The sequence below is a fragment of the Dromaius novaehollandiae genome, unplaced genomic scaffold, assembly GCF_036370855.1.
Source record: "Dromaius novaehollandiae isolate bDroNov1 unplaced genomic scaffold, bDroNov1.hap1 HAP1_SCAFFOLD_95, whole genome shotgun sequence".
In the NCBI taxonomy this organism is placed as follows: Eukaryota; Metazoa; Chordata; class Aves; order Casuariiformes; family Dromaiidae; genus Dromaius; species Dromaius novaehollandiae.
In genome coordinates, this window is record NW_026991355.1 from 159,279 (window position 1) to 173,734 (window position 14,456).

Genomic DNA, 14,456 nt, shown 5'->3' on the forward strand with positions numbered 1-14,456 from the left:
AAGGGAAAGTCCCTGCAGCTCTGGGAACAGCACCAGGTTCCCTGGGAACCACAGGGACTCCAAAGTGCAAGGGACTCGGGGACCAGCTCCCAGCCCCAGACACAATGTGTAACCTCCTCCCCGGGCATCATCTTCAGGCAAAACGACAGCAGGAACCACAGAGATGAGCGCAAAGAATAAAGCAACTGTTTATTGTTTTACTGTGCAGAAACAACAAGCCTAAGTAACAACAACACAAGCCTAAGTATTAACATCACCAATTTTCTTACATGACAAAATATTAAACTCAAGGAAAAACAAAAAGATATTCTACAGAATAATTAACAAAAAAGAGTTGAGCAACTGACTATTCAGTGTTTCACATTAAACTCAACTCAATCATTTGTAATCTCTGACCGGGCAGTCTTTCCTTCAGTCACAGCCAGACTGTTAAAATCGGACTGCAAACTGCAAAAACACCATACTTGGAATAAAGCCCATTTCAAATTAACATTTCTAACTCCACTGGCCTCAAAGCATTTTTACAGTAGTTTCAGATGTCCAACACAAGTTACAAGCTGCCGTTCCACAGTTAGCGTCACTCTTCTCCTGTGAAACATACTCCAGGCTTTCAGACCAGTCTTCTCCTGTTCCACAAAAACTTAACTTTGGATTGAAGAGCTGACAAAAGTCTGTCACATGTCTTTAATTTTCCTCTAGACTGCATTCCTAGGTGTGCCATTGTGAGTCACTGCTTTGAGGTGCTTGCTTGATGGCCGCAGGTTCTGTGGGAGGCAACACCTACTTCAAAGACCTCACGAATAGCTTTGCGGAAGCAGTGAAAATTGTAGTCTATCAGACCTGTTGGGAAGGAGGGGAAGGGGACAGGAAAAAGTGTGCTCGGCTTGGCACATTTATATAATCAGAGTTGACAGTTAACAACATTTTTCATTTAATAAACAGCTATTTCACTACTTCTTTTAGTATGAACCAGGGTTCAAAAAATTTAACAGTCAAGTCTTACTTATGCCAATATTTATTTAGACTCTCTCATTGCTTAGAAACAAGGTACTCATTTGAAAGGCAAGGTGTGTATACACACATATACTAAACAGCAGATGGGGGGACAACACAAGACTCTACCCTTAAACAAAACTGTCTTACACATATGAATCAGTTCAGTACAATATGGCAGCACGATTGTCACTTGAACACAATCACGTAGTTTTTTTGGTCGCAACGCTGACATATGTCCTAACCGTCGAGATCAAATACGGCAAAGTTATTAAGAGAACACACCCACTTTTCCTCTTTTGAACAGTCTGTGAATGCTAAGGCAAGCACTGCCCCCATTTAAGTCATATACTTTGAAATGAGAGGCTATGCTCTCATTTCTACCCAGTCATATAAGCAAGACCAACCATCCCTTTTATCTACTCTAGGTCGAAGCAACTACATAGTTGGTTAAATCTGAAATGCATTCAACACTGTTGCAAGTACCTACCATATGCTGCACTAGCTTCCTCTGTTCATTTCTTCAGTCATACGTTAAAAAGGTTACTTTAGTGTAATAGAGAATATACCTAGTCACAATATGAAAGCTGTCCAGCACAACAAAATAAGCATTACTCCATTCGATTCAGTCTACTATGGCAGATGCTAGTGATATAGTCCAGGTTAGCTACACAAGTCATCTAATAGCAGGAGAAGAGCGATTAGAGCAATGACTCACAAGAATAAAAATAAGACCTCTTTATACCTATCTCCCTAAGAAGGTATAACTCCCCCCCCCAAAAGAAATTAAACAAATTCAGTCATACAAAACTAAGGTGATTTATAAAGTCATATTAAACTTTTACATTTGATAACATTTATTGGATAAAAGCCATTCCATCATGGAAGTCCTTACCTTTGCGCTCAAAACTCTCTTCTCTAAGAATGCAGACTAATGCCAGAAACTTTGTTACCTCCTTTAAGTACAGGACAGCTGTGCTGAGCTTGATAATTGCCATTGACTCTTCATCATAAGCACTTCCAGTGCCATCTTCCTTTAACCTAAGAGAGAAAGAATTAAAGCACCACCAAGCTATCATATAGTAAGGCATGCCTAATTAACTTTGAGACAAATATTTAATACCTGTTAAATGCAGTAGAGAAACAGCAGGAAGAACATTACTCATACAGAATGGTGAGCAAGTGAAAAACCTGCAGTTCAGGTCTCATTATTATCATATAAGTATGATCACTACCCTCTCTTAAGTCTCTCAGTATTAAATGAAAGCTAGACCTAGACAGAGAAAAAACCTTTGCTAGAATAAAATATCTTATCTCAACATAATTAAGAGCAAGCTCTCAGCGCACATTCTTTTGATAGCAAACTAAAAGCTGCGACTATTTAGGCAATATTGTTTCCAGCTTACAGCTGAGCATTCGTAATGGACATAGTACGTTAGTTATGAAATAGTTTACCTTCAAACCAAAAAGTCACTGCAGCACACCTGTCTCATTGTATTTGCATGACCACAGTACAATATCAAATGATTGGTTTGAAGATTCTAATACAGGAGTTCTATGCAATTTTAATAAAGTGACATCACAGGGAAGTTAGTTTCTGTAAACTAATCCAAAGGCTTTCTTAGTCCACATTCTTTTACTTTATGAAGATACTGATAATTGAGGTCACAGCGGAGATTCCAGTCCAAGTACTATCTCTGCCCTGTCCAGTCTCTTGTAACTTTGATTAATAGAACTAGTCTGACATGAGAAGTGCTAGTCTTGCATAGGAAAAAGGTACAAACAAAATTACAATAAATAGCTTACGCTGCAATTTTTATGTTACAAAATTACAATAAAGAGCTAATATAATGCTCGTTACTAAGTTCTTAGTGAGCGTTTGAAATATAGGCGTGCCCTTTACAAAGAATAAACTTCCCTGTATCTAATACCTAACGGCATGACAGAGAAGTGAACAGAAAGGTTAAACACAAGGTGCTAGTTCCACATATTTCCACAGGTTACCCTCCTAACTACTTCAGTTGGGTATCATTGGAGCACAAAGGAAGAGCAGTAGCAGGCAGAGAACAACCCCCTCGAAAGGATTCAAAGTTGCCATGCTAGAGAGAAAGGGTCAGCCAATACATTTCTGCTTTTAGAATGTTTACACTTCAGGCCATACAATGACTACCTGCAGCTAGAAGGACAGTAAGATCACAAACTTTACAGCCAGCAGGGGGGTGGCTCTGCTTTTCCATTAAGCTGAAGCAGCCTGTTTTTACAAGTAAAGATTAGGATACTGCTTCATAGCTGCAAATTATTAATGTCAGTTAAATAACTTTTGAAGCAAGAGGTGCATTGCAGAGCTATTCCTAAGCACCCGCTCCTCTAAAAAACAGGACAAAACAAAAAGCTACTCAACCCTGGGTTGACCATCCAGGAGACAGGCCATTAAACATTGCAAAATTTGTTAGCAGCACTGTATTTTTCAGGCTACGACCACAGTTCTAAATTAGCACTTCTCCAGAGCCACTTCAAAAACCATTTTGAAGTATAATTCAGCCATAAAATGCAAGAAACAAGCACTACATGCATTCCCCAGAGAAAGTTAACAAAAGCTGAGTTGACCTGGCAAAAGGTACTCCGTCCAGATAGCGGGATGTAACAGAGCAATGCCATCGCAAGTTATACTAATGAGCTACGGTATGTTATCATTACCAATTGTCGTAGGTATTAACACACATCTACCGTGCCAAATGTGACACGGCAGTATTCACATTTTACATTAAATACTTGGCTTTTAGAAACGTCAAATGGTTTTCCGAGGACATGAGTGGAGGGAGAAGAAGGAAACAAACTGATTACGAATGCTTGATCCAGCTACCTAATCAGTTAGCTTTTTTTCTAATTACTTGCAGATAGAATGTGCTTTACAGACCAATTAATAGCATCTTGCTGGATGATGAAGCCAATACCACTTGCATAGTTTGCAACCTATTCTACAACTTTTAAGGACTTTTTTCCTAAGAGTATTCATCACTTACCCATATATACAGGAAATATCTATCACTACATCAATCATGTCACAGCACAACTTATATGACTGCATGTCCACAGGGGAACTGTCTGTTGCGATGTAGATTTTGCTGACTACATCAAAGAGAAAAGCTTTTTCAATGCCTGAATTCTTCAGAAAGAGAAAGAATTTGGATGAATTTTTAAGATAACTGTATTTTATCTTCAGTAGAAGTCATACACTTTCACATTCTTAAAGCAGGTAATGGTTTAAACATAATCAATTTAGAGGCTTAAAACAGCATCAAAGTGTATAGTTTATACAGCACCCTGGTTGCTGTAGAACATACCAACATCACATTCTACTTGACAAAATAGAACTTGGGATCAGTTAGAATAATTTAGAATTAGAATTATAAGCTACCAGATCATAATTAAGGTTGCTTTTCACTATACTTCCAGAACCCAAATTCATCAATTTTCACCTTTTGTGATTCTGTTAGCACCAGAGGAGGTACACGTTCACATTTACCTGCTGGAGCAAACTCAGAGATGAGTTACTTTGTAGTAGGAAATACATACTTGTAGTATCTTGGCAGTTTAGTTTCTATATGAGGCAGCTGCTGTGTAGCTTGACATGCAGAGCAAATAAAAGTCAGCTTCTAAACTTATGACTCCAGGAAGAGTATCATATTATGGCAGTCGTGAATAAGGAAGAGCACCAAAACAATTCTATTATCCCATTTGTAACTGAGCACTTGGACATAGCGCATGCGCTCATAATAATTTCAGAAGCCTTCTGCTGTCAAGTGAGTTATCGCACACAAGGTATCACTATGGATTTCTGGCAAAGCTTAGTTTCTGTTTATGTACCAGGAACATTTATTTTCACTTCTTCCTAGCCAGTCGGTGTACCCAAGATAGTGTCTTGAAGACATCCAACCGATCCTTTTGGCATCAGAGTTGCACTTGATTCTCTAATGCTCTTGCTGCTCGGTACCATAAACAGTCCCATTATCTACTGGGCTGGGTTATTAGAGTCCTCCACCGACACAGGAAACAAGCATTACGGTAGCACAGGGTGATGCTTCTGACCCACACATCTCAATCCCAACTATGTTTTTCTGTGCTGTCCCTGTGCCTGTAGCAGCTTCATAAACATAGCTTAGATGAAAGACAGGCTACTTCAGCCTTGTTCCTGGCTTCGTATTTTATTTGATTTAAAGCGTAACGCGGCAAAATTGTATGTCGCAATTAACCTCCGCAAACACTATAAGAACAAGGGCAAATGGCTCACAGGCCACATCAAATCAACGCTTTAGCTTAAGGCCAAATTTACGTTATGAAAAAAATCTCTTGCCGCCACAGCTACATTACATAATTAAGTGCCTTAACAGACTAATTAGTATACTGTGCTGGCAGAAACCTGCTGTATCAACACTTATAACTAGTCAAACTATGCTTTGTCAGTATTTTGAGAAACCTGGAAAAAGCATGCATTGGTACAATTTAGCTCTGATAGAGACCTTCAAATGCAGACAGCGGCTCCAGATGAATACACCGATATCAGAGCGCCACCTGAATCTCCCAAACACAGATATAGCCAGTGTTTCTTAGCAGAACTTGCCCTACTGTTCCAAAAGTTTCACTTAGAATTCTGTTAGATTAGTCAGCTCAACACTTACCGATACAAAGATATTTAGTAGACTTTCCAGTGTCGGCAGTTGTGGAATTAGCTTCTGTACCACTTTACTGAAGGCTTCAAATATTGAATGGTCATAGATACTGGTCAAATAAAAGCTGAGATGAGCGGGGAGGGAAAAGAAAAAAAAAAAAAAGAATAAAGGACTCAAAAATATAATCAGAGTTAAAACAGAAGTGTTAAAGCTGTGTTTTCTAACACTCAAAGCCTGATGTTTTAACCAGGATCCAAATACATCACAAATGTATTTTGCTCTTGCTACATCAAGAACCTCTTTGCTGAATAATTACAGGAAACAGATTCTCCCCTCTCCACGAGATGGGAGACAGAAAAATTTGAGCACATTTTCACAACAGACTTTGCATACAGAATGCTTAATGCCAAAGACTTAAATGCTTAACTAGATCCCTTAAAATCCTGTTCCGGTCTCTCTGCTTTGTCACACAGCACTGAAATGCTGGCAATACTTTAACGCTCTGCGAGATTCAAGACAACAGTAAAAACAGAGAGATGCATTGTTTTAAACTTATCGGTACAAGATTTTTTAAGCAATGAGCCAAATATCAAGAAAGAGACTAAGCTTTTAAAAATAATCATACTGAAAAGTCAGTGCTAGCCAGTACCGGAAGAGAGAGACAGCTTTCCTTTCCCCTGCCACTCTAGGTCATATGTACAAATTTGGCCTGTTAGGCTGCATGAAAGCAAGACAAGAAGGGCCTTGAACTATCATTGAGTTTATGAATAAATCTGTTGATTACAATATGATATGCTAGCTTGCCTTATTTTAGTCAGCTAAACAGCTGAGACTTGGCCAAACTCTTATGTAAGAGTCTGCTCAGTCTTAAGGAACTAACAAGACCTTGTTCCAACCCACTGTTAAAACTAGGAGCTGTTAGTCTGTATACGTATCAGCAACAGTAAGATCACATATGCCAGAATGTCTCACTCACCTAAGGTGAAGTTTTTCAAGCCCAGCATCTGTAAGGTCATCATTGGCCCTCTGATGAATATCGCTCTGAGTTTCTATTTTATGCTTATCTGATAAACCATCAACTTTATGAATAAAAACTTCAAAGTTCATTTCTGGATTGGCCTTGTAGGCTTTAGAAACTGTGGTATGGAGTTTTGTTAAAGCTTCCACGTAGTCATCCTGTAAATCAGTTTGGGCAGGAATTAATAAAATGGCTTTAGCTCCAATAACTATTCCATTTTGCACAAGGATAAAATAATTCAGTACTAGAACTTCATTTCACTTTTGTACCTAAACAGAAGCATGGAAGAAAAGAATACTTTGGAGATTCAGAAACCCAAGTAGCAAGTTTTAGGTTCGGTTCTGTAAATTAAGTTTCATTAGCTACGTAATGCTCAGACGTACAAAACTAGGCCCTATGGCTTTACAGTACAAGATGAATTTCCACAGGGTATTAAAGCAGCTTTCCTTACAGGCAGGTTATACTTCAGCTCCAGCAAAATGCGGCAGCGATCATCAAGACAGTCCCAATAACCAGGTACCCTCTAACAGAGTTCCCTCCTAATGTCATTAGGAGTTGCCAAATATCTAATGATACCGGTTCTATGAGACTGAGGTCAGAAGTGTGCTGTTATTAAAAGAATTCTGTAGTAGTCAACGCAAGATGGAGGGGATTACTGTATTCAGACTACCTAGCACCGCAGGTTATCACTACTCGGTGGAAGAGGACAAGTTCAGAGTACTTGCCCTTTTCCACTCTCTCCATTGGGAGCATGTGTTCCGCCTAGTCAATTCACAAAACTAAATCACACGCCAAAAGTTAGGTTGCCACAGCACTTTCATACACAAGAGGTGCTTTAAGAACTCATCTCAAAATATAAATTATTAGTTTCCTGATCATTCCTCACACACACACAAAGCCACAAGAAAACTTTGCTGTTCTTAGTGATTTGCACTTACCTGGGCATCGATAACATATATTAGAGCATCTGTTCCTCTGAAGATCATCTCATAATCAAATGTTGGATCAAAAAAGTCCACCTGTCCAGGAAAATCCCATATTTGGAAATTCACAAATGAACTGTTGGAAATATCATCTTTGTAGATCTTGTCAGTACTTTCCAAGAACTCAGTCTCATTGGGAGACATTTTGTGGAATACCACCTGTTAAAAGAATACTAATTATAGTCTTGACTTTGTCTTAGTAGAAGAGACTTACAAAAGCTCTGTGACTTGAATCTTACAAGGTTTGTCCACTCTGAAGTGTACAGCTTTATCCTACAGCTACTTATTCTTTTTGTGTCGGTGAAGAGACAGTTTCTTGCATCAGCTAAGGAAATAACATACCGTCGACCAGAACTAGGCAACTGAATTCAGTAAAACATTGTTACAAGTCTAAATAATGCTACTGCCTAAAGACAACCTACCGTTTTTTTCCTTGTAAATCTAACATAGTATTTGCAAATTTTGCTATAATAGCCAATTACCATCAGGTATAAATCTGCTATGTTAAGCAACTGCAAGCTTTAAGAACAGTTCCTTTCCAGCCCTAGAAGTTGCTTTTTAGGATTGCTTTTAGTCTGCTATTGAGTATTATGGCACAACGTAATCAGACTGCTCCTGAACTACAATGAAAGCGTACAAAAATAACAGATTTCAGTTTTAGATATGTGAATAACTAGGTAGTTTGCCATCTGTTGCCAAATGAATTATCTCTGTTGACGCTCTCCCTTCAAGTGTCCTAAATGGAAGGTTAAAGTTTCTATGCTAGTCAATAAATAGTTAAATTGCAGTGATGCTACATGTACTAATTGTTAGTACTCAAAAACCTCAGCTGGGATTTTGGCCCTTTCCTGAACAAATGCAAGCATGCATCCCCATAGCAAAACAGCCTGTCATTAAAGCAACCTTCTTAAACAGCAAACATGATGTTAAAGAGACTGAACTGTATATTACAAAAGTCACCCTAACTAGTGAGGTGCTTTAATGTTAAGACAGCAAAAAGCAAGACGCTATTTATGAAGTACTGATGGTTCTTTTTTTTATATATATATGTTTCACACAATTCTAGAAACCAGCCATTAAAGAGACCAAACGCAGCAATCTCTATCAAACACACACTATACTACAAGACAAACAAAAAAAACCCCAGGACACTTAATGGATTGTTTAGCGAGGTACAAAGTAATACATCAAACTAGATTTTTAAAAACAAGGGGAAGGAAATTCACCTGCTCAAGGCAAACATGTGAGGAACCCAAGATCTGAACAAGGTTTAAGACAGCAAGACAGTTGTATGGAAAAATGAGAACAGTTCTCAGATGGGTACCAGCTGTATGACAACGGCTAGAAATTCCTCAGGGTTTGAAGAGCAGTTTTAAAGGATTCTGGAAATCAATACTCTTTCTTTGGAAATCACAGGGAGCAGGACAGAAATAGTGACTCAAGTTTAAAGCAGATGGGGCCGAGAAGCAATGTCATCATCCCCCTTTCCCCTCCCTCCCAAAGCAGAGTGTTTCTTCAGATGACTATTCCCCAGCTGGTTTTACATTAAATAGGGGAACCGGGGCACAGTTTTGATCTAATTCCATTTTTATTACCTAATAGCTAACCCCAGTCTTACTAGCTTATGCAACTTTGATAAAGCAAAGAAAGGCTGTGGAAGAATCTGATCAGAAGCATGCAGCTAATACTGAAACCTAGCAGTTCACACTAGGCATACACAGGCAGAGCAGACAAGGCTAGAAAAACTCCTCAGAAACTGTAGAGCTTCTTAGCTACAACTTAACCATTCCAAGCGCTCATTTTACATCTTTGTCATCCAGCGGTCTCATCAATTCCCTGACAAGTCTTCCTGCTTTTACAGCACTTAAGAAAATTTCACTGTCAGCTTGAACACCCTTTGCAATACACTCTTTCAATTTCTTTTTTTGTTGTTGGTGGTTTTTTGTTTAGCCTTGTGAATTTCCTGTTCATGTTTGACCTGCTGTGATCAGCAAGTTTTCAGGGCTTTTGATTTGTTTCTTGAGTATCAAACTTTTCTCCTTTTTTCCTGCTTTTTTTTTTCTTTTTTTAAATCAATACTTGTCTCAATTTTTATGTAGTTACCCTCCCTGGGACCCACCAGGTGAATCAGGTGAACTTGTCTGGCATGCTCACTCCCCCAACAGCATTCAACTTTGAATGCACTCCCCAGGGAAGCACCTGTTTTTAGATATCAGAGCTCACTCATAATCAGAACGTCACCCTAGCTGAAATGTTGTCTGGATCCATGCAAAGGAAAATTTTCGAGACCTCCAAAGAAACAGTAATCCCATACTTCAGCTGAGAGGTACGATTTCCACAACATCCACACTGCAAGTGCACGTGACCAAACAACCTTGCCATTGCAAGGGACCTTGTCAGGTGCATTATAACAACACCTATAAATCACCAGAAGTAAGAATAGATAACACGGGAATTGCAAGTTGATGAGAACTAAGAAAAGTAACAAATCCAGGATAATTTTCCTTTTTTGACACTTTGCAGACACTTTGTCTGCAAACATAAATAACTGACTTACAGTTGATAAAACTATATCCTTTTCCTCAGAAGGGAGGCAACAACAGAGCCAGAACTTTTCCAGGAATTTTCACAGCACAAGAAACCTGTAGGAAAGAACCCTCCACTGAGTTGTCTCAAACAGCCACAAAGTATGCCACAGTGAGACCCCGTACAACTGAAGCAGGCAGTTTGCCCATCATAACCAGCCAGTCTCTCCACTGCAACACAGGATCACTCTGCACCTTTCTAGGTGCCACTAGGCACCTTTACCTATAACTCCAAATGCACAATGGGTTTTCAAACTCCTTTTTTTTTCCCCCTCAGACTTTGTAAAACCCTTTTTCTTGAGATAATATAAGACTATTTCTATTGCCCTGATGTCCATTAAAGAATTTGCTCAGGCCGATGAGAGGAAGTCCCTGAAAAGAGAGAAAAGGCACAGTATTGCAGCAAGATTCTTTAGAGATTCTACTAACTGGAAGTGAAATCTGCTTCACAGGTTACAACAAAAAGCAACATCCAAAGGACTCCCTAACAGCAGTAAGGTGTACAATTTTTTGTCATTTTCATGCTTTCTAGAATCCCTGTTTCAGTTTAGGGGATTTCTCAGGCTGCCATAATCAACCAGATGGTCTCAGAAATTTCAGCTTCATCCTTCCCGGGGCGGGGGGCACTGCAGGAGGGCAGGAATGGAAGCAGCTGGAGACAGTGGAAGGAAAACATGCAGTTATTAGAGAAATTCACTAGTTACAAGGAGCACTACATTACATCTTGCTGTAAGATTTCCTGGAGCATTAGACACTGCTACAGAACAGATGTTAGCTAATTGCCCTGTTCTGACTGTCTCCCTGCTCCCTCAATTTGTGAAGTCTTTTAACACCTTTAAAGAAAAACAGCTACAAGTGAAAGGTATACAGCAGCTCCAACTACGCTGCTGCTTTAGGTTTTTCCACACATACCTTCCTTCCCCAAAAACAAACAAGGAAAAGAATATACTGGTGATAATTCTAATGAAGGTAGATCAGCAACTTTGGTGACTGAGTTGAGACAAATTCAAAATCGGGTACTCCATCTTAACTGTCTCCAGGTTCCTGTTATGTAACTTTAAGTAACATTAAGTCCGGTTACATACATTGCAAGTCTGCCCCCTCTCCGCAAAAAAACATTTTATAAACTGAAGCAACAGTCACATTCCCAAGATCATCTCCTAACTTCACTCTGATTCTGAATAGGCAGTCTGGAAAATCCACTTGACCAAAGCAAAGCAAGAAGTCCTTCCCCAGGGCCATCAGCGTCTGTTGTAAAAGGCCTCCTGATAATACTGCGCTCAATAGAAGGCTGGAGTGACACAGCAATTAACCGCTTTCACACAAATTTCAAGATTCCCCCAAAGCAAATACTCTTCCTGATACAGTGATTATTGCTCATTCCTGTAGTCTCTGACAAGATGAACAAGAACTAGTCCCCAGACAGAAGGGTCAGGTCCAGTATTGGCTATTTTCAGACTAGACAGATGTAAAAGCTGGGAGGCTGTTGAGGAAGAGAAACTTCATACTCCAGAAAAGTCTCTCTCACATTATTCCCGTGGTAGTTCACTCAGGCACCAGCACAAACTCCTGGGTAAGAGAAAGGCAGCTTCTAACTCCCAAGCTAGATCTGCAGCCTTACAGCAGCTAAATCCCACACCTTATTGTATACTCAATGGCACACTGTTCCCTTCCTATACACCTACTTTAACTGGTGCTCAGGTAACCGATGCTACCGGCCTCAGTCATTAGAAAAAGAAAACAAAGACTATGTCTGTAAAATTACTTGTCAAGTCTAAGAATCTAGCTGAAATTTGGAGATACTGCTTTCCCCTAGCCTTACCTTTTTAGGGTTCACATTTCAAAAATGTGGACAATGTAATAAGATCTCTAATGAGAGTCAGCAAATGATTGTTGTACTCACGTGATTAGAGGCTTACAGGAACGGTTTCAATGCAATCGCTACATCTTTACATACGGTGGGGGCATTAGGCCTGAATACTGCACAGATAACTAGAGAGACCAAAAAGCAATGACAGCCCTGTCTGTCATATTTCAGATAGCACAATGGAAGAGTCTTCTCACAGACACAGTACATTTTGCAAACTTTATCCAAAGAAAAGGATATGCCTGCAGCAGAAGATAGAGGTCATCAGATTAGAAGCCACTGGTATAGTAGTCTGTGGATTACTGAGCAGTCTGCACACGATGGCTAAAAGCAGACTCCTACCTGCTATACTTCAATATCTGCAAAAAGCTTCTCTGGGTAACACCTTCAAGGAAAGCTCTGAAGGATTCCGCACTTCCATTAGAAGCAGGTTCGAGGCCCGTAAGTCAAGAGCTCGTGAGCCACTGCATTTCACTGACAATTCCCTCCCGCAAACATCACAGAACCTCGTAATAGGGACCGTACATAAAAAAGTTGGACAGAGAAACAAGGAGCATTCTTAGCACTACGCTTTTCCTGAGCTATACTGCACCTGAGCACGTTCGCTTTTGTCTTATTAAGAAAAGCTTCGTTTGGGCTACAGTACCCAAATAAACTGGAGCCTGCCCTTCTGCTGACACAGAAGCAGGAGTCGCTTTAAAAGGATTAAAAGGCAAACCGGTAGCATAAAACACAATCTTTTCCTCCACAGCTCAACCCTTCTTTTCACCGGAAGTGCACCGAGTTTTCATGGGCGTAAGACGACACCTGATGATAAATTTCACGCCAGCATCTTTGCTTTTTATTTTTAAGGTGTTAAGCCGGAGAACTACAAAGGCTACGACCTACGCTGCACAGCCTCATCGCCACGGCAGCCGACCCGAGGCAGGCGCCCTCCGCTCTAGCCCCGCCGCACACCACCGCGCGGAAACGGGGAAGTTGCCGACAGAGCAACGCGAAACCGAGAGCGCTCGCCGCCGGGGCGGCGGCGGCGGCAGCAGCAGGGGCCGGCCGCCCCTCACCTTCCGGATGGAAGACTTCCCGCTGCGCCGCAGCCCCATGAGCAGGATCCAGGGCTTGGAGTCCGCGCCGCCCGCGTCGCCGCCGGGCCCCGGCCCTTCCGCCGCCTCCGCCGCCTCCCCCTCCCCCTCCCCCTCCCCCTCCCGCTCCAGCTCCGCCGTCTCCCCCTCCAGCTCCGCCGCCTCCTCCTCCTCCCCGTAGCCGAAGTCTTTGGGAAACGAGTCCGCGGCCCCGAAGCTACCCCCAACCAGAGCCGGCTCCTCCGCCGCGCCGAACTCCAGCGCCATCTCCGCCCGTGCCTGCTCCCCGCCCGCCCAACCCAACCCGACTCCACGCAGCCCTCTGCGGATTGGCCAGCAGCAAGCTCCACGGCGCTGATTGGCTCAGGGAGGCAGCGAGGGAGGGTGTTGCCGGGCAGACGACGCGGACCGCCTGAGAGCGCGGCCGCCCGTGAGCGCGTGGGGCGGCGGGGGGCGGGGCCTGGCGCCCGGCGGGGGAGGCGGCACCGCGCGGCCGTTGTGGCGCCCACATCGGCGCGCAAAAGCAGCGTGAAGGTGGGCGGAGGTGCTTTCTGCAGCGAGGAACGAGCCGGTTTTAAACGCACGCGATGTGCGCAGATAAAGCTAGGTGCTGCGCGTTCGTTAAACACTCCTTAGTAGTCTACCAGCATCATTCGCATAGACAGGCACATCTGACACAAGTTCTAACAAATATTTGCTATTTGATACAATCCGGATGTAAGGCTCCCAAGCCTCAAATTGGGGTTGTAACAAAGCCAGTTCCACAGGGGAAGGGGGAAAGTAGTTGAGACAGCAGGGTCAGCAGTGGTTGGGTTTCACATGGAACAGAATACAGCAATGAAAGGGATGAGCAGGGTTTACTGTCCTCTGGGCTGGTGTCTGAACCAGGGCTTCCTTCCAGACCCAGAACTACATCGACTAAGTGTTAAAGAATATTGAGCTGAAACTGTCTAGAGGTAGCTGCTTAGCACAACTTCTGTAAAACCTGCTTAGCATGAGTGGCTAAATTTGTTGAAGCCTTAGGCCGCACTTAGATAAAATAATGAACTTTTACCTAGTTCAGTAAGAAAAGGGGCCTGAGAGCTGGTTCAAGCTGGAATGATAAGGGAGTTACAAGCAGTCTGCATTCCTGTGCTTCGCACTCCAAAAGGGAGGATGTCAAGGCTTTGAAGTGAGGCCTGCTTGGGCGCCGGGACCCTGGGGAACAAAGCCTCCTCTCCCTGCTGAAACAGTGTTGATTAGGGGGGTCTGGATTGTATCC

At 42.0% G+C, this 14,456-nt stretch overlaps 1 protein-coding gene across 1 annotated transcript; it reads right to left on the reverse strand.

Annotated features, from left to right (window-relative positions):
• Window positions 1-213: 213 nt before the first annotated feature.
• Window positions 214-13,462, reverse strand: LOC135326012 (ras-related GTP-binding protein C-like). Its single transcript, XM_064503913.1, has 7 exons — window positions 13,178-13,462; window positions 7,620-7,823; window positions 6,640-6,839; window positions 5,673-5,787; window positions 4,017-4,159; window positions 1,889-2,034; window positions 214-840 (listed from the first exon to the last, which is right to left on the reverse strand). The coding sequence occupies exons 1-7, from the start codon at window positions 13,460-13,462 to the stop codon at window positions 728-730; spliced, it is 1,206 nt and encodes a 401-aa protein (XP_064359983.1). The 3' UTR covers window positions 214-727.
• Window positions 13,463-14,456: the final 994 nt, after the last annotated feature.